The sequence below is a fragment of the Ranitomeya imitator genome, chromosome 1 (assembly GCF_032444005.1).
Source record: "Ranitomeya imitator isolate aRanImi1 chromosome 1, aRanImi1.pri, whole genome shotgun sequence".
NCBI classification, from domain to species: domain Eukaryota; kingdom Metazoa; phylum Chordata; class Amphibia; order Anura; family Dendrobatidae; genus Ranitomeya; species Ranitomeya imitator.
Genome location: NC_091282.1, coordinates 76,854,366 through 76,875,709, shown reverse-complemented (window position 1 = coordinate 76,875,709; position 21,344 = coordinate 76,854,366). Strand labels below are relative to the sequence as shown.

Sequence of the window (21,344 nt, the reverse complement as noted above, 5' to 3'; positions counted from 1 at the left end):
TCAGGTGCATTTTGCACCAGAAAAAGTGCTGAAAATCCCCCCCCCCCGTAAAAACTAGACATAATGCACAGCAAAGTAAAAATGACATTGCTGTGCAATCATTCAGCATTTTCTTACTTCGTTTTCAAAGCTTCAGGGTTTGTAAACCCTGGTGCGGATAAAAGACGTAACATGTTCATTCTTGAGGACACTTCTGCTCAGAAGCTGCTCGCTCTTTAAAGGGAACCTGTCACCCCGAAATTCGCGGGTGAGGTAAGCCCACCGGCATCAGGGGCTTATCTACAGCATTCTGTAATGCTGTAGATAAGCCCCCGATGTTACCTGAAAGAGGAGAAAAAGACGTTATATTATACTCACCCAGGGGCGGTCCCGCTGCTGGTCAGGTCAAACGGGCGTCTCCGGTCCGCTGCGGCGCCTCCCATCTTCATTACAAGACGTCCTCTTCTGATCTTCAGCCACGGCTCCGGCGCAGGCGTACTTTGCTCTGCCCTGTTGAGGGCAGAGAAAGTACTGCAGTGCGCAGGCGCCGGGCCTCTGACCTTTCCGGCGCCTGCGCACTGCAGTACTATCCTCTGCCCTCAACAGGGCAGAGCAAAGTACGCCTGCGCCGGAGCCGTGGCTGAAGATCAGAAGAGGACGTCTTGTAATGAAGATGGGAGGCCCCGCAGCGGACCGGAGTCGCCCATCCGACCTGACCAGCAGCGGGACCGCCCCTGGGTGAGTATAATCTAACGTCTTTTTCTCATTTTTCAGGTAACATCGGGGGCTTATCTACAGCATTACAGAATGCTGCAGATAAGCCCCTGATGCCGGTGGGATTACCTCACCCGCGATTTTCGGGGTGACAGGTTCCCTTTAAATAGAAGATAGTAAAAAGTTGCCAGTTGCAGTCGCAGAAAAAGCTATGGCAAAACCTCCTTCGGAGCAGCTTGAGAAAACAACAAGCTGCCAGCTTTTTCTCGAAGCGGCTGTTTGAAAAAAAAAAAAACTCTGGCAGCTCTGGCAGAGGATGATGGATGCCGTGTGCGTGTAGAAAGTCAAATTCTGCTCCAAAAACTCCTTAAAAAACTCTGTGTGCACATAACCAGATTGAGAAATTTTGAGGAGGATTTGGAAAGTTTCCCCTCAGTTTCTGCTCCAGAAACTCAAATCCTAACAAGCAATGCATCTATAGGAGAATGTCTCTGTAAGGCTACTTTCACACTTGCGTTGTTAGGCGTACGGCGCAATGCGTCGTTTTGGAGAAAAAACGCATCTGGCAAAGTTGCCCGCAGGATGCCTTTTTTCTCCATTGACTTGCATTAGTGACGCATTGCGACGTATGGCCACACGTCGCATCCGTCGTGCAAAGTTTTTGGCGGACGAGACGCACAAAAAAAGTTCAATGTAACTTTTTTTGAGCGTCGTGTCCGCCATTTTCGACCACGCATGCGCGGCCGAAACTCCACCCCCTCCTCCCCGCTCATCGCAATGGGCAGCGGATGCGTTGTAAAACTGCATCTGCTGCCCACTTTGTGCTACATTTAACACACTGTCCGTCGGCACGTCGGGCCGACGCATGGCGACTTCCCCGTACCGACACCAGTGTGAAAGAAGCCTAAAATATGGCCTCATAGACTTCTTGAGGTGCCGTATTAGGACACATTCACTATTTGGTCAGTATTTTACCTCAGTATGTGTAAGCCAAAACCAGGAGTGGATGATAAATGCAGAAGTGGTGACGTGTTTCTGTTATACTTCTCCTCTGATTGTTCCACTCCTGGTTTTGGCTTACAAATACTGAGGTAAAATACTGACCAAATACTGAATGTGTGATCGTGGCCTTATTAATTCCTGTAGAATTCATATTTCATGTAGAGCCGCAATTCAGCTTTGTGCATAAGTTGTATCAAGCACTGCAACTTTTTACTCTGTAGTCCATGTCTTAGGGCTGTATTGTCGGACTATCCTGGGTGTTGCCTGCCCCCTGATGGCGGTCTGGATAAGCAGCAATGTGAGCAGCAGTTTATGGAAGTGTAGTTAGCTGATTGTAGACAGATTCAATTTGGGACCCATCTAAATTTATAGCCTCCTTCATTGGTCCTAATAGTAAAGGCATTTCCCTGAGGGAAAGCAAGAGTCCGAATGGTGCAATGGTCTTTGATGGAGGTCCTGAAGGTGATGTCTTCTTCCAAATCAGTGTTACACAAGTTCACTGAGCTGTGACCTGTGGAGGTCTTCAGTCCTTGAAAGGCTCCGCACATCTTGATAGCGGTGGTGATCTCATCCTTGCTCTCCTCAGAACACAATTTTGGACGCTTGGCTTCACTGTGGACACTCCCCATCAGGGCGGCATTGCACTTCTCAGAAATTTCCTTCAATATCTCATCCACCTGATTACTCTCCAGCTTGGTGGTCTGTGGATAGAATTCCTCTAGGTTTCTTTTTACTGGAGGTCTGTTCGGTAATCCATCAGAAGAAAGTCTCGTATCATCAGGATGTCTCATCAGCTTCTGTAGGAAGAAGAGGAAAAATGAAAAAAAAAAAAAGATATTAGTTTTATGAACATAGGGCCTGATTCATCATTTGCGGGAGGTTTTTAAGTCACTTTTCTTTCTTTTTGTGTTATTATTTGTTGAAATTTTTGGGCGCCAAATTTTTCACAATTGCACACGTGGTTTATGAATGTTGTGCAAAAAGTCAAAAATGTTCTTTATTTTTGCTTTTTTGCCTGCATGTTCTGCTAAAATGTTGCCAATTTTGTGCCAAAGTTACAAGCATACCTAAAAATACCTCCCGCTGCAGGAGAAAATTTGAACAAAAAGTTTGCAACATTATGATGAGTCAGCAAAAAACATCTAGAAACCACCCAAAATGATGAATATATTAAAAAACGCACAAAAAATAGACGTAAAAAAAAAAAGGTGGAAAATACAAGAAGTGTAAGGCGGAAATGAAAAATTAGACAAAAAAAGTGCAAATACAGTAGTGATTTGGGTACGTAATGCCTATATTATCTCCCATTGTTATGCTATTGTAATCTGATATCAGCCTACATGAAGCTCTGCAATCCAAGTTTGTGGCGCTCAAGCGCCCCCTGTGGGCACGTCATCACATTACAGCTTCCACTTACATCAAGTACAGACGCCAAATGCTTCGCCTGATTTGCAAGTTCTTTAAGCTGAACATTTTTCTCTTTGAGGCAAGCGATCTCCTCCTGCTTTTCATTCAGGGTCACATGTAGCTGAAACAGTTAAAAATAAAAGTATTTGGTAATAATATCTTTTAAACATCGGATTCCTAATCAATAGATCAGCATACGCTGCCGCCATACATACCTGATTGTTTTCTACCAAGGCATCTCCCAGCGCCTTCTGGTTCTGATCAGCCATATTCCTCCAGAATTGCTCTGTGCTGGGAATAGGCTGCACGTTAACGGGCGCGAGTTGTGGTTGGGATGGATGGATATTGGGGACCATGCATGGCTCAAATGCTGGCACATCCGAGGATAGGAGAAGAAAGCCTGCCGTACCCAATCCCGTCTGCATGTGAGAGGTCTGGTCTGCAAAGAGGTTTGGACATTAATTCAGAGTATAAAAGAAGCATATACCGTATATAAAATAGTAGTAAGCATATTTAAAGCCACTAGATGTCTGCAGTTTTTGGTTCATTTTTTTCTCCAAAATTATTGTAAAAAAAATGCAGTTCAGAAAATCAGAGATTCTGCACTAAAAAAAATAGTTAAAAAACTGTGTCAAATCTTTACCCCAAAAACGTCAAACAAGGGGGACAGTTCAGCAAAAAAAGCAGCAAAACCACAAAAATCAGAGCAAATGTGTATTTTGGTGCAGAAATCTGCCGAAAAATGGAAATGGAAGAAAGCGATGTTTTTGTACATGAGAACATGGCCTTATACTTCTCCATACACTGCCTGATAGCCTGACTGGTCAGACAGCAGAGAGCAATCAAAATATTGCAATTTGTGCAATTTTTAACATAAAACAATTCTTTACGTATTTCTATAATAAAAAGGTACAAAATAAAATAAGTAAGAAAAATCTTATTACATTACTTAATAGTCAAAAGATGTCAATCTGTCTCACATTAATCCTAGGTGATACTACCTCACGCACGTACACAAGAAAGCAAAATGGGAATATCAAGTTCAATAAAAGGCTTTTTGTGCTGTAAGGTGCCAGCGGCAGGGGTGCCGGGGCACGGTGCCAACTGCTCTGCTATAATTGCTAATAAAAACTGACAAAAGTGCAATGTGATAATTATAAACCGGTAAGCAATGGTCCAACTGGTGTGGAGCAGCCAGTCCCAGAACCATGCAGAGAGAAATTACAAGAAAAATAAATAACTATAACAAAAAAAAAAAGATACAATGTGTAATATAATAAGTGTAATAATAAAACAACCATCCCTTACCATCAATAAAACTGTCCACGGCATCCCTGAATTCCTGCAGATCAAACTCAGGTTCACTTTGTAAGCAATGCCCCTGGAAAGCATAAAGGGGGTACAGCAGGTGTAAGCAGCAGCACAGATATCCTTGAAGTATCACCATAAACGTACAGGTGCAGAACAAATATCCCTGTAGCAACACCATAAACATTCATGTGCAGAACGGATATGCTTGCAATAGCACCATTAATGTACAGGTACAAAACAGATATCCCTGCAGCATCAATATAAATGTACAGGTACATAACAAATATCCCTGCAACAGCACCATAAATGTACAGGTGCAGAACGGATATCTCTGCAACAGCACCATAAATGTACAGGCGCAGAGCGGATATCCCTGCAACAGCACCATAAACATACAGGTACAAAACAGATATCCCTGCAACAGCACCATAAATGCACAGGTACATAACAGATATCCCTGCAACAGCACCATAAATGTACAGGTACATTACAAATATCCCTGCAGCATCAATATAAATGTACAGGTACATAACAGACATCCCTGCAGCAGCAGCATAAATGTATAGAAGCAGAACGGATATCCCTGCAACAGCACCATAAATGTACAGGAGCAGAACGGATATCCCTGCAACAGAACCATAAATGTACAGGTGCAAAACAGATATCCCTGCAACAGCACCATAAATGTACAGGTACATAACAGATATCCCAGCAACAGCACCATAAATGTACAGGTGCAGAGCGGATATCCCTGCAACAGCACCATAAATGTACAGGTGCAAAATAGAAATCCGTGCAACAGCACCATAAACGTACAGGTGCAAAAGAGATATCCCTGCAACAGCACCATAAATGTACAGGTGCAGAGCGGATATCCCTGCAACAGCACCATAAATGTACAGGTGCAAAACAGATATCCCTGCAACAGCACCATAAACATACAGGAGCAGAACGGATATCCCTGCAACAGCACCATAAACATACAGGTACAACAGATATCCCTGCAACAGCACCATAAATGTACAGGAGCAGAACAGATATCCCTGCAACAGCACTATAAATGTACAGGTACAAAACAGATATCCCTGCAACAGCACCATAAACATACAGGAGCAGAACGGATATCCCTGCAACAGCACTATAAATGTACAGGTGCAAAACAAATATCCCTGCAACAGCACCATAAACATACAGGAGCAGAACGGATATCCCTGCAACAGCACTATAAATGTACAGGTGCAAAACAAATATCCCTGCAACAGCGCCATAAATGTACCGGTGCAAAACGGATATCCCTGCAACAGCACCATAAATGTACAGGTGCATAACGGATATCCCTGCAGAAGCACCATAAATGCACAGGTGCATAGCGGATATCCCTGCAACAGCACCATAAATGTACAGGTACAACAGATATCCCTGTAAAAAAAAGGCCACAAACCTGATATTCATATCCATAGGTGGAAAAATTAAAGGGACCAGTCGGCACTGCCATATCCAACATTGTGACTGTGTCCACCAGTGGGAGAGTGAATGAGACGTGTAGCTGGTGCAGACTGTAGTGTAACGTTCACTAATGCCAGGAGCAGGTGTACAGGAGGCAGGACAAGTCAGTTATCCTGAACCTGTCAGTCTTCTCTGTCCCTATACAGCCTATGCCGCCTCCTGATTGGGTCAGTGATTGTCCAATCTCTCCCCCTGGCTGATCAGCATTCCTCAAAGCCCTTCAGTGACAGATTAACCCAGGCTGCTTGCTTCAGTGTGCAGAGCCTCACCTCAGGGCACCGGGCAAATAAACTGCCCAAGGAGGCTTATTAGTGTCCATACAATGCAAAAGCAGGGCGAGGGCGCCTCCCAAACAGTGCACTGATCACATCCACTACAATGCACTGCACAGCAGATTAAGTGACTATTCACACTGTGTACACTACACACCTATAGGCAGCCAGCAGCAATATACAGTGCAAATTACAGGTAGGACCGTCTGCAACAAAGGGGGCTTGCAATATGGGGGGCATGCACTTCTTTGGAGTCAAATTCATCATAGTATTTAAGCCTTGTTTCTGGAGTAAAAATGGTTCTACAGTTAAGAGTTTTTGGAAAGTTTTTGATGTTGTAGATTTTCTGCACCTATTTGGGCGCAGCGTCGTCGACGCAACCCAAAACGCATGTCAAACCGCATACACAACGCAGCGTTTTTTGACGCATGCGTTGTCCTAAAATGTTATTATTCTTGACACAATTGAAGATAAAAAACGCCCAAAAAAGTGTCTAGACACTATAAAGAGAAAGACCACCAATGGAATTTGTGTATATACACCCTTGCAGAGATGAATTCCTCCCATTTTGCTTGTGTTTCCAGCATCAAGATGGAGCGTCCCATGGAGAGTATCTATATGAATATAAAGTTGGATTTTGCCTTGGCTAATAATGCTTATGCTCTTGTCACTGTCTAGACACTTCATCACTTGTTTTTTACTCGAAAGGCGCATGCGTCGAACAACGCGGGTCAACGCTGGCACCTGCGCCCTATGCGTTTTACATAGACACTAATGTGTTTTTTTGGCGCATTTACGACGCAAGTGCGTTGCATGCGTTGTTTACCGGAAATTTGGCGCAGGAAAAATGCAACATGTAGCGTCGGCCGCGCCCTGTCTGGTGCGCCGAAATGCCGCATGCGTCGTACAACGCTTGACAACGCATAAAGGCGCATGTCCATGCGCCCCCCATGTTAAAGATAGGGTGCATGACGCATGCGTCGGTATCCGTCGACGACGCTGCGCCCAAAGATGCTAATGTGAACGTAGCCTAAGTGACTTGCTTTTTTTATCAGTGCGTTTTTATTGCATTTTTGACCCTGCAGTTTTCGTCTCTTTTTGGTATATCATTGTTGACATAAAGCTGCTTTGTTTTTAATATTTCCTGGTATTTGACCTTATTCATACAGCAATGTGCGGATTACTTGCGCTTTTGGTGCGTTTCCGCAGCGTAGCCCCGCTAAAACCCTTTCCCCTGCGTCCAATGCAAGTCTGTGAGGAAAGTTCGCACATAAAACTCCGCGGACCCACAAGAGAAAGTGACATCTTGCGGATTTGAAACACGCACCGCAGGTCAGTTTTCGCCAAGTAAAATAAAAAGCACAATGGGCGTGAGAGTTCTATAAATCCCATCCATTTTGCTGGGACTGTAAGAAGCTGCGCTTTTGACTCAGCAAAAATATGCAGCACCAAAAACTCTTCGTGGAAACACAGCCTAAGTTTTTATACGATTAGTTTTTGATGCTGCATATTTTTTCCGTGCCGAAAACACAGCGTCTTACAGTTCCAGCAAAGTGGATGAGATTTACAGAAAAATTCCCTCTGTGCTGCTTCATTCCTCAGCGTAAACTGATCTTCTTGGATTTTGGGACAAATTTCCAAAATGTTGGACTCCGGCACTGATTTATTAAGGTGGATATTTTCCGTTTCAGTGAAGGGGGCACTGGAGTTAGATACACCCCCGAATTAATTTTCAGGTCTCTGAATTGCCATGAAATTTACACCAGCCAAAGCCTGAACTCTGACGGCATAAATGATGATGAATTTGTCAAGTGCGCTTTCCATGTACTTCTCTTTTCAAAGAGAGGCAAAAACTGAGGTAAAAATGCAAGAACCTTGTACATATTTGAGTTGTTCAAAATTTTCAGTCAGTTTTACATCAAAATTCTGGTGAAGACTGCATGATGACTTGGCCCCAATGTTTTGTAAATTAGGCGCATCTTATCTCTTTTTCTACAACTAGTAACCCTGGGTCTGTGGAAAAATTAGCATGGATTTTGGGAAACAGGGCAGAAAAAGATAATTGTCCGTCTACACTACAGCCACGAGGACCTAAATAAGTGCAGCTTCTCAAAGAGAAACTATCTGTTTTGCCCATAGCAACCAATCAGAGCACAGCTTTCATTTCTAAAACTACTCTGATAAAATGAAAGCTGGGTTGTGATTGGTTGCTATTAGCAACAAAGACTAGTTCTTGAGGAAAGGCGCCATATTCATTACCATTAGGCCACGTTCACGCATTCAGTATTTGCTCAGAATTTTACATCAGTATTTATGAGTCAAAACCAGGAACAATCAGAGGTAAAGTATATTAGACACACAGGCATGTCTTTTATATTTTTGACCCACTCCTGGTTTTGGCTTACAAAAACTAATGTAAAATACTGACCGAATACTGAACGTGTGAACGTGGCCTGACAAGGAGAGTATTTTGTCATCCTGCCACACAAATCCCAGTCTGTGCATTTTGTGTGAACTTGGCAGAAACATTCACACAAATCTGAATTCTGGTAATAATCCTCCTCCAAATACACTACAAGTGTCAGCCATTATGCAACATGTTACGCTGCCAAGGTCTATATATAGAGCACAATGTGTGTCACCTCCAGGTGGGTGCAACTCATTGTAATAATCAATTGGGAGAGAACAGCAAATAATGAGGAATAATGAAAAACCACATCCAAACGGCCATGTCAGACCGTACGTGCCAGTGTATTAACCTTTAAATGGATGGATGGATAGATAGATAGATAGATAGATAGATAGATAGATAGATAGATAGATAGATAGATAGATAGATAGATAGATAGATAGATAGAGATAGATAATAGATAGATAATAGAGAGATAGATAATAGATAGAGATAGATAATAGATAGATAATAGATAGATAATAATAGATAGAGATAGATAATAGATAGATAATAATAGATAGAGATATATAGTTAGATAGATAGATAGATAGATAGATAATAGATAATAGGGAGATAGATAATAGATAGATAATAGAGAGATGATAGATAATCTTGAATCCTGAATGCTGCTGCCAGGATCATATTCCTCACCAACCGTTACACCGATGCCTCTACCTTGTGCCAGTCATTACACTGGTTACCCATCCACTCAAGAATCCAGTACAAAACTACTACCCTCATCCACAAAGCACTCCATGGCTCAGCACCACCCTACATCTCCTCTCTGGTCTCAGTCTACCACCCTACCCGTGCCCTCCGCTCCGCTGATGACCTCAGGTTAGCATCCTCAATAATCAGAACCTCCCACTCCCGTCTCCAAGACTTTACACGTGCTGCGCCGATTCTTTGGAATGCACTACCTAGGATAATACGATTAATCCCCAATCCCCACAGTTTTAAGCGTGCCCTAAAAACTCATTTGTTCAGACTGGCCTACCGCCTCAATGCATTAACCTAACGATCCCTGTGTGGCCTATATTAAAAAAAAAAAAAAAATTAATTAACTGGTTCATGCAGCTTTACATGAACACCCAAGCCTTACACTATGGCTGGTCCGAATAACTATAGCAATTGTTACCATCCACCTCTCGTGTCTCCCCTTTTCCTCATAGTTTGTAAGCTTACGAGCAGGGCCCTCACTCCTCTTGGTATCTGTTTTGAACTGTATTTCTGTTATGCTGTAATGTCTATTGTATGTACAAGTCCCCTCTATAATTTGTAAAGCGCTGCGGAATATGTTGGCGCTATATAAATAAAAATTATTATTATTATTATTATAAAAATTATTATTATTATAATAGATAGATAATAGATAGATAATAATAGATAGAGATAGATAGATAGATAGATAGATGATAGATAGATAATAGAGATAATAGATAGAGAATAGATAGATAGATAATAGAGATAGATAATAGATAAATAATAGAGAGCTAGATAGATAGATAGATGATAGATAATAGATAGATAGATAAATGATAGAATAGATAATAGATAGATAGATGATAGATAATAGATAGATAGATAGATAATAATAGAGAGATAGATAATAGATAGATGATAGATAAAACAGATAATAGATAGATAGATAGATGATAGATAATAGATAGATAGATAGATAGATAGAGATAGATAGATAGATAATAATAGAGAGATAGATAATAGATAGATGATAGATAAAACAGATAATAGATAGATAGATAGATGATAGAACAGATAGATAGATAGATAGATAGATAGATAGATAGATAGATAGATAGATCCATCATAGTTTGTATCCATACTAATATAAGCCTAACTCGAAGGCACTTCCAAATACAAATAACATCAAATAAGAACAAAGGAAGCTTTAATGCCAACAAAAACAATTATATTTTATTAATCACAGAAAGATAAAAACCTAACAAAAAATAAATATCAATCAGTGGAAATACATATGACAGAATTTACTGTCTGCAAAAGGAAATACACCACAAAAAAACCTATAAATAGTCAAGTGATCCAAAAATGCCTTAAACAGGTATCGATGTCTCTTTAAGCTACGTTACAAAGCCCAGCCTTATAAATATATATATATAGTCAGTTTAAAAGCCAATACATACCATGCAAACAGAGGAGCTAATACAATAGGCACATATATAGTGCATACTCCAAATATACATATAGTTATGCAATAAAACCATATGCCACAGTGGATAGAGAAATATATAAAGCTACAATGTTTTTGAGACAAGGAAAAGGCACCTTTTTTGTGCTGCACACTGTGTGGATTATTCTCCATAGGATTATAGTGTTCTCACCACGTACTATAGGCACTTTTTGCCATATATTATATTACTGTGTGGACCTTTTTTCCTCTGGGCTATGGCTCATATACATTGTTGCTAAAACTTTAGTAGCCATATTAAGGTGCTTTGGCACATTAACACTTAGCGGTTTAGCCTTTTCCTTGTCTCAAAAACATTGTAGCTTTATATATTTCTCTATCCCCTGTGGCATATGGTTTTATTGCATAACTATATGTATATTTGGAGTATGCACTATATATGTGCCTATTGTATTAGCTCCTCTGTTTGCATGGTATGTATTGGCTTTTAAACTGACTATATATATATTTATAAGGCTGGGCTTTGTAACGTAGCTTAAAGAGACATCGCTACCTGTTTAAGGCATTTTTGGATCACTTGACTATTTATAGGTTTTTTTGTGGTGTATTTCCTTTTGCAGACAGTAAATTCTGTCATATGTATTTCCACTGATTGATATTTATTTGTTAGGTTTTTATCTTTCTGTGATTAATAAAATATAATTGTTTTTATTGGCATTAAAGCTTCCTTTGCTCTTATTTGATGTTATAGTTTGTATCCAGCATGTCAGTGGTTACACGCTGTGTCGGTGGTTGTACTTTCAGCAGTTACATTGATGTGACCGTTAGTTTCTGTAGTAACCGCAGTTTCCACAACACAATCCCACAGAGAGCTCAGAAATCCGGCTCTGGACTGATTCTACTTAACAAGCTGAAAGTATCAGTCAGCGTCAGGCCAAGTTCACACACCTGGATCTTCAGTCTGAGTGCGGTTAGTGAGAAGACTGTCAGCACTCAAAACAATGTTCTGTTCAGATGCGCAATTTTTTTGTCACGGACTAAATCTACCTGTGACAACAACTATGTCAGCAAGCGGGGTGCAACGTTAGTCCACCTCCACGTGGTGCCCCCTGGGTAAAGCTAAAGGACCAACAGTCTTGACGACCAAACAATCAAACTACATCTAGAGCTCCCGGTCAATATATTTTACATTATATTTAATATTAATAATGTCAGCAAGCGCCAGTTTCTACTGTATGTCGGATGAGACTCACCTAATCCAAGTCTATGGGTGCGCAAAAAATATCACTTCCCATACGGAGCCCATTCTTTGACGTATTACTTTACTTCAAAAACTCCAAAGCAATATAACAAGAATAGCCATACTATATGTCATATAAGTATACCAACTTTACTAAACATAAAAATCAAAAACAACTGTCAAAAGTAAAAATGTTAAAAACATTGCAGAAATAAAACATGAAGGCAGTGTGTCCACATAGGTAAAGTCACAATGGCATAATCAAACCTCTATAAATCACACAATATATAAGTAGTGAAGGTACAAACTGTGAGCAAAACATAAAAAATCCATAACCTGACGCCGAAGCAGTCAGAGAACAAAAGATCAAGCCCAGCAAAGCTATCACCCACGGCATGCCACAGTATATGGACACTGGTGACCCACACTGCCCAGTACCCTGACGCGCGTTTCGCATGTTGCTTCGTCAGAGGGTTTTGATTCTCGTTTCGGGTATAGCTTCGTCCTTAACATAGGAAATTGTATTTGGTCTTGTATATTTTAATAACTGCTTACATGTAAAAACAGATGTCAGGCTGGTTTCACATTTGCGGTTTTTTTTTTTTTTTTGCACCAAATGCGTTTGCGTTTAAAACGCTGCATTTTAAAACGCAAGTGTGAAACCAGCCTCATACAGACAACAATTTAGATGAAAATTGCCTGTTTTTCCTGGACGAAATTTGGATGATTTTTTTTCTATACGCAGGTGTGAACTTAGTCTGACAAGGGTCAATGAATTAGGCAAGAAAACACATCTGCTTATTAAAGGGGTTGTCCATTGATGGCCTAATCCTTAGGATAGGCCATCAATGTCTGATCTGTGGGGGTGCGAACAGCTGATTGGAGGGGTGCCGAGTGCTGCACCCTCAGAGGACACAGCAAAATCTCGGACAACCCCTTTAATAATACATACACAGACACTGATGGGGCACTGAAGCTTAAGCTTCTCTACTGTAACCATGTTTTGAATCACAAGATAAAAGAAGATAATGATCAGATCCTCGGTGATGGAGGCGATCATTTTCCCCCATGGTGATTATCAGTGTGATCAGACCCCGGAGGTTGTTACATGTAACCATTGTGACCTGTTCTCAGTGGTATGAGAGGAGTTAATTACTCGCTTTGACACTGAGTGTTGTCACTTCTATTAGCATTTCATGTCTAGTGTTTTTCATTTAAAGGGACATCAAAGAGGACAAGCTTTGAAGTTTGGTTCCTTACCTGCTGCGTTAGACTGCCCCTAGCGGCGTCCTGCTGTATGACACTGTGACAGTCAGCCAAGTCCTGCCAATCAATTGCAGACAGAGCTGTGGGGCAAACATAAGGCCAGGTGAGTGCAGCCCTGCTATACAGGCGAGTGCAGCCTTGTTATACAGGCAAGTGCGGCCCTGTTCTACAGGCGAGTGCGGCCCTGCTATACAGGCGAGTGTGGCCCTGCTCTACAGGCGAGTGCGGCCCTGCTATACAGGTGAGTGCGGCCCTGCTATACAGGCGAGTGCAGCCTTGTTATACAGGCAAGTGCGGCCCTGTTCTACAGGCGAGTGCGGCCCTGCTATACAGGCGAGTGTGGCCCTGCTATACAGGGGAGTGAGGCCCTGCTATACAGGCAAGTGAGGCCCTGCTATACAGGCGAGTGCGGCCCTGCTATACAGGGGAGTGAGGCCCTGTTCTACAGGCAAGTGAGGCCCTGCTATACAGGCGAGTGCGGCCCTGCTATACAGGGGAGTGCGGCCCTGCTATACAGGGGAGTGCGGCCCTGCTATACAGGCGAGTGCGGCCCTGCTATACAGGCAAGTGAGGCCCTGCTATACAGGCGAGTGCGGCCCTGCTATACAGGGGAGTGCGGCCCTGCTATACAGGCGAGTGCGGCCCTGCTATACAGGGGAGTGCGGCCCTGCTATACAGGCGAGTGCGGCCCTGCTATACAGGGGAGTGCATCCCTGCTATACAGGGGAGTGCGTCCCTGCTATACAGGGGAGTGCGGCCCTGCTATACAGGCGAGTGCGGCCCTGCTATACAGGCGAGTGCGGCCCTGCTCTACAGGGGAGTGAGGCCCTGCTATACATGCGAGTGCGGCCCTGCTATACAGGCGAGTGAGGCCCTGCTCTACAGGGGAGTGCGGCCCTGCTATACAGGGGAGTGCGGCCCTGCTATACAGGCGAGTGAGGCCCTGCTATACAGGCGAGTGCGGCCCTGCTATACAGGCGAGTGAGGCCCTGCTATACAGGCGAGTGCGGCCCTGCTATACAGGCGAGTGCGGCCCTGCTATACAGGCGAGTGCGGCCCTGCTATACAGGCGAGTGCGGCCCTGCTATACAGGCGAGTGCGGCCCTGCTATACAGGCGAGTGAGGCCCTGCTATACAGGCGAGTGCGGCCCTGCTATACAGGCGAGTGAGGCCCTGCTATACAGGCGAGTGAGGCCCTGCTCTACAGGGGAGTGCGGCCCTGCTATACAGGGGAGTGCGGCCCTGCTATACAGGCGAGTGCAGCCCTGCTATACAGGCGAGTGCGGCCCTGCTATACAGGGGAGTGCGGCCCTGCTATACAGGCGAGTGCGGCCCTGCTATACAGGGGAGTGCGGCCCTGCTATACAGGCGAGTGCGGCCCTGCTATACAGGGGAGTGCATCCCTGCTATACAGGGGAGTGCGTCCCTGCTATACAGGGGAGTGCGGCCCTGCTATACAGGCGAGTGCGGCCCTGCTATACAGGCGAGTGCGGCCCTGCTCTACAGGGGAGTGAGGCCCTGCTATACATGCGAGTGCGGCCCTGCTATACAGGCGAGTGAGGCCCTGCTCTACAGGGGAGTGCGGCCCTGCTATACAGGGGAGTGCGGCCCTGCTATACAGGCGAGTGAGGCCCTGCTATACAGGCGAGTGCAGCCCTGCTATACAGGCGAGTGAGGCCCTGCTATACAGGCGAGTGCGGCCCTGCTATACAGGCGAGTGCGGCCCTGCTATACAGGCGAGTGCGGCCCTGCTATACAGGCGAGTGCGGCCCTGCTATACAGGCGAGTGCGGCCCTGCTATACAGGCGAGTGAGGCCCTGCTATACAGGCGAGTGCGGCCCTACTATACAGGCGAGTGAGGCCCTGCTATACAGGCGAGTGCGGCCCTGCTATACAGGCGAGTGAGGCCCTGCTATACAGGCGAGTGCGGCCCTGCTATACAGGCGAGTGCGACCCTGCTCTACAGGCGAGTGAGGCCCTGCTATACAGGCGAGTGAGGCCCTGCTATACAGGGGAGTGCGGCCCTGCTATACAGGTAAGTGCAGCCCTGCTATACAGGCGAGTGAGGCCCTGCTATACAGGCGAGTGCGGCCCTGCTATAAAGGCGAGTGCGGCCCTGCTATACAGGTAAGTGCAGCCCTGCTATACAGGCGAGTGAGGCCCTGCTATACAGGCGAGTGAGGCCCTGCTATACAGGCGAGTGAGGCCCTGCTATACAGGGGAGTGCGGCCCTGCTATACAGGCGAGTGCAGCCCTGCTATACAGGCGAGTGCGGCCCTGCTCTACAGGCGAGTGAGGCCCTGCTATACAGGCGAGTGCAGCCTTGTTATACAGGCAAGTGCGGCCCTGTTCTACAGGCGAGTGCGGCCCTGCTATACAGGCGAGTGTGGCCCTGCTCTACAGGCGAGTGCGGCCCTGCTATACAGGCGAGTGCAGCCTTGTTATACAGGCAAGTGCGGCCCTGTTCTACAGGCGAGTGCGGCCCTGCTATACAGGCGAGTGTGGCCCTGCTATACAGGCGAGTGCGGCCCTGCTATACAGGCGAGTGCAGCCCTGCTATACAGGCGAGTGCAGCTCTGCTATACAGACGAGTGCAGCTCTGCTATACAGGCGAGTGCAGCTCTGCTATACAGGCGAGTGCGGCTCTGCTATACAGGCGAGTGCGGCCCTGCTATACACACACTCCTCACTATACACAGGTAATGGGGCACATACCTGCATCTACAGTGCTGGGGGGCTGCTCCACATAGATGGTGACAGGCCCGGGGGGCTCCCCGAATATCCTCCTGGACACCTGGTTATAAACAGTCATTAGCTGAGATAGTACAGCACATAACATGGCTCCGTCCCGCAGTCCTACCTTCTTCTCGGGCTTTTCTGGCTTCCTACTGACTCTATTAGCAATGTCGGCTATTCTGTTCGGACACAGTTTATCAAACGCTTTCCTCCTGTTCTGCATGATTCCAGCTCTGGAGGTCTGCAGCTCACAGTGCAGGAACTCCGCGACTACAGTAAACTTTATAACCGCAGACCTGCGACAATATGTCGTCTGCGCCAATCACAGGAGCAGGGACGCCGGCGGTTACCAGGGTGAAGCGTCCCTGGCAGCAGGCAGCGCCCGGGCCCGCCAGAGGTGAGCCCGCCAGTGCCCGGGCTGCGGGAGCCGTTACAGCAGCTGAGGGCAGCGGGGAGTGGAGATAATCACCCGAGACAATAGGTGACAACAAGTCATTACAGCGATGACTCCGGTGTCACCCGCTCCGTGCGCCGCCGCGGGCACTGGGGACCTCACAGCTGACAACTAGCGGGGACGTCACTACGGCTGTTATCGGGAGAGGGACAGGGAGCGCCAAAGAGGCTGAGACATGCGCCCCCTGCTGGCGGCAGCGCAAACCACGGACTGTGTGACAGCCTGGGCTCAGATCACAGGCACCACATGTATAGCTATCATCTGTTATCTATCATTTACTTATATATTATCTATTTATTATCTGTCATCTGTTATCTATTATCTATCATCTATCGATCATCTATATATCTATTGTCTATCATTTAATCATCTATCTATCTATCTATCTATCTATCTATTTAATATTTATCTATCTATTATCTATCTATCTATCTATCTATCTATCTATCTATCTATCTATCTATCATCTATCTATCTATCTATCTATCTATCTCTTATCTATCTCTCTATTATCTATCTAATATCTATCTATCTATCAATCATCTATCTATTTATTATCTATCTATTATCTGTCATCTGTTTTATATCTATCTCTTATCTATCAATCATATATCTATCTCTTATCTATCAATCATCTATCTATTTATTATCAATTTATCTATCTAACCTGATTTTACCAATTGTCCTTTGTGTTTTTCTCAGGAGATAGTAACCCAAGTGCCTAGATTCCTAGCGGTGACCAGAATTGTCTGTAATGGAGAAGAACCATGGCCTTGGTTTATGGCTTTGTAGCGTCGTGTTTCTCGCGGCGTTGAGATCTCAGTGTCGCTTTGTGATGTCGCATCTAATGATTTCCTGTGATGTCGTATTGCAGCCTATGACCGGCGGCCACGTGTGCAACAGTCACAAATGTTCCTAAATCCTCTCCCTTTTTCATGCTGCTTGCAGTAGACGTCACTGCAGATTGCACCCATCAGTATGACTTGTCTGCGATTTGCCTTTTTTTTTTTTTTTTTTAGTAATTTCACTAAAATAGTTGCGCAAAAGCAGATCATGGAAAAGTTGGACAAGTACAATTGTGGGCAGTATGATCTTGCTTGTAGCAGGGGCGTAGCGGGGGGAGGTGACAGTGGGCAGGTGCCCCAGGTACTAGACACAACATTTCCCCTCCACTCCCACGTTCTCACACATCCCACACCGTGAAGTGATCGTGACAGCAGTTGTGCAGTGAGGGCCTGTCTGCCAGGGCTTAACAGTGAGGATGAGGCTGTCAGCCGCTCCTGCGTTCTGTATAGACAGCGACCAAAGTGACAAAGCTCAGTATAGAGTGAGCTGAGCTTTGTCATCTCAGTTGCTGCCTATGCAGAGCGCAGCAGCCAGTGACAAACTTGTCTCCACTGCTGCACTTTGCATAAGCCAATGCAGAAAACATTGAAGATGAGAATGTAATGAATGATGACAGTATTGAATCATACTGTTTTTATTCATCATTTCTAAGAGCTGCTTTTATAACTAGGGTTAGGGATTGGTTTAGGAATAGACTTAGGGCAAGGGTCAGGTTAGGGCTAATGTTCATAGGGGGTAGAGAGTAAATGAGAGCTAGGCTTAGGGCTAGGATGGGCTTAGGGCAAGGATTGGGCTTAGGGCTAGGATTGGGTTTAGGGCTAGGATTGGGCTTAGGGCAAGGATTGGGCTTAGGGCTAGGATTGGGCTTAGGGCTAGGATTGGGCTTAGGGCTAGGATTGGGTTTAGGGCTAGGATGGGCTTAGGGCTAGGATTGGGCTTAGGGCTAGGATTGGGCTTAGGGCTAGGATTGGGCTTAGGGCTAGGATTGGGCTTAGGGCTAGGATTGGGCTTAGGGCTAGGATTGGCTTAGGGCTAGGATTGGGCTTAGGGCTAGGATTGGGCTTAGGGCTAGGATTAGTCTTAGGACTAGAATGGGCTTAGGGCTAGGATTGGGTTTAGGGCTAGGATTGGTCTTAGGGCTAGGATTGGGCTTAAGGCTAGGATTGGGTTTAGGGCTAGGATTGGGCTTAGGGCTAGGATTGGGCTTAGGGCTAGGATTGAGCTTAGGGCTAGGATTGGGCTTAGGGCTAGGATTGGGTTTAGGGCTAGGATTGGGCTTAGGGCTAGGATTGGGCTTAAGGCTAGGATTAGGTTTAGGGCTAGGATGGGCTTAGGGGTAGGATTGGGCTTAGGGCTAGAATGGGCTTAGGGCTAGAATTGGGTTTAGGGCTAGGATTGGGCTTAGGGCTAGGATGGGCTTAGGGCTAGGATTGGGCTTAGGGCTAGGATTGGGCTTAGGGCTAGGATTGGGCTTAAGGTTAGATTTAGGGTTTAGGAAAGGGCTACGGTAAGGTTACATGAATTGTGATAAAAAAAAAATGAAAAAAAACTCTAACAATGTATAACTTTATTTTATGTCTTATTTCAGGCAAATGCAGAAAACAAACTAGCAATCTGCCCCATAGTCTCCTGTATTATTATTATTATTTATTGTTATAGCGCCATTTATTCCATGGCGCTTTACATGTGAGGAGGGGTATACATAATGAAAACAAGTACAATAATTTTAAACAATACAAGTCACAACTGGTACAGGAGGAGAGAGAACCCTGCCCGCGAAGGCTCACAATCTACAAGTGTTGCCCCAGTGTGTCCAGCAATCTGCCCCATGGTCTCCTGTATTACCCCAGTGTGTCCAGCATTCTGCCCCATGGTCTCCTGTATTGCCCCAGTGTGTCCAGCATTCTGCCCCATGGTCTCCAGTATTGCCCCAGTGTGTCCAGCAATCTGCCCCATGGTCTCCAGTATTGCCCCAGTGTGTCCAGCAATCTGCCCCATGGTCTCCAGTATTGCCCCAGTGTGTCCAGCATTGCCCCCAGACAGACAGACATAAAGAAAAAAAAAAAAAAGTAAAATCCTCACCTCTCCCGTTCCTAGCGCAGGTCCGGTGCAGTCAGCGTCTCTCCGGCTCTGCGACGCTCAGGACAGAGAGGCAGAGCGGCGCGCACAGTAGTGACGTCATCGCGCCCTCTGCTCTGAGACGTCGCAGAGTCAGAGGACGCTGAAGCCGCAGGAACCAGGAGAGGTGAGTATTAGAGCGGGGGGCGGGGCCCGGGGGTGGAGGGAGCTGGCCCTGGTCGTGGCGGCGGACGGCGCCACCCGAAGATTTAAAGGGGCGTCTTTTTTTTTTCTTCTTCTCCTGCAGCGCCGGCCGCCCCCCGCATTGTGCCGCCCGGGGCGGACCGCCCCCCCCCGGCCCCCCCCTTCCTACGCCACTGCTCAGGGTGTTTTCACATCGCGTTCATTGGCCCCGTCAGGGCTTACGTCTGAACCCCATGCAAAATAGGATTCGGATATACAGTGGGTACGGAAAGTATTCAGACCCCTTTACATTTTTCACTCTTTGTTTCATTGCAGCCATTTGTTGAATTCAAAAAAGTTATTTTTTTTCTCATTAATGTACACTCTGCACCACATCTTGACTGAAACCCCCCCCCCCCCCCACCACCACCCAGAAAAAAAATGGAGTGATTTTTGCAAATTTATTAAAAAAGAAAAACTGAAATATCACATGGTCATAAGTATTCAGACCCCTTGCTCAGTATTGAGTAGAAGCAGCTTTTGAGCTAGTACAGCCATGAGTCTTCTTGGGAATGATGCAACAAGTTTTTCACACCTGGATTTGGGGATCCTCTCCAGTTCTGTCAGGTTGGATGGTGAACGTTGGTGGACAGCCATTTTCAGGTCTCTCCAGAGATGCTCAGTTGGGTTTAGGTCAGGGCTCTGGCTGGGCCAGTCAAGAATGGTCACAGAGTTGTTCTGAAGCCGCTCCTTTGTTATTTTTGCTGTGTGCTTAGGGTCATTGTCTTGTTGGAAGGTGAACCTTTGGCCAAGTCTGAGGTCTAGAGCACTCTGGAAGATGTTTTCATCCAGCATATCTCCGTACTTGGCCGCATTCATGTTTCCTTCAATGCCACCACCATGTTTCACTGTTGGGATTGTATTGGGTAGGTGATGAGCAGCGCCTGGTTTTCTCCACACATACCGCTTAGAATTATCACTAAAAGGTCTATCTTCCTGTGAAACCTCTTCTTAGACTAAATTTCTCTCTCTCTGTGGAGGGGTAATGGACCTGCTGCGATTAAACATCGAGAGAAAATTGAGAGAGAGAAATTTAGTCTAAGAAGAGGTTTCACAGGTACCCATTCAGATGAAGACGTTTATTCTCAGCGAGGAAAGGAAAGGTTAGGACCTGGTATACGAGAGATGCCCTAATGTGGCTACCAGGTACACATGAATTGGCCAATTCATGCACTAAAAGCTCTCATTTTTTCATATTTCTAGTGCAGTAATGCAATTCAATTTTCATGTTTGCAGGTTTTAGCGCCGCAGTGTGCTGCCTTATTTGACTGTATATGAGTTGGTGACTCTAGGTTCAGCACCTGTTCACACTTAGTCTGTTTGGATGTGACGGTCAGTTTTTTGAAATTTGATCACTCCATGAATGACCTCTGTACTCTGACTTCCCCACTCAATCTGACATCACTATGTGAATATCCTCAATGCTGTGATGTCACAGTATCCTTACGTTGTGACATCGCTGTATGAATGATGTCTATTCTTCACAATGTCCAGTATCATTGTACTATGACATCACTGCCTAAGTGACCTCCATCCTATGACATCACTGTGTACACTATTCGTGCTGTGATTTCTATGCTGTGACTACCCATGTTTTGTGACATCATTGTGTGAATTCTCTATGCTGTGACATTATTAATTATATGATCTACTGCTGTAACTTTGATACAATGTCTCCATTGGCACACACG

The 21,344-nt window shown here is 45.2% G+C and overlaps 1 protein-coding gene across 1 annotated transcript; it reads right to left on the bottom strand.

Annotated features, from left to right (window-relative positions):
- Positions 1–969: 969 nt before the first annotated feature.
- MCIDAS (multiciliate differentiation and DNA synthesis associated cell cycle protein) lies at positions 970–16,290 on the bottom strand. The gene is made up of 7 exons (XM_069745357.1): positions 16,177–16,290; positions 16,032–16,110; positions 13,311–13,396; positions 4,411–4,483; positions 3,318–3,541; positions 3,113–3,223; positions 970–2,492 (listed from the first exon to the last, which is right to left on the bottom strand). The coding sequence occupies exons 1-7, from the start codon at positions 16,273–16,275 to the stop codon at positions 2,040–2,042; spliced, it is 1,125 nt and encodes a 374-aa protein (XP_069601458.1). The 5' UTR covers positions 16,276–16,290; the 3' UTR covers positions 970–2,039.
- Between the last annotated feature and the right edge of the window lie 5,054 nt (positions 16,291–21,344).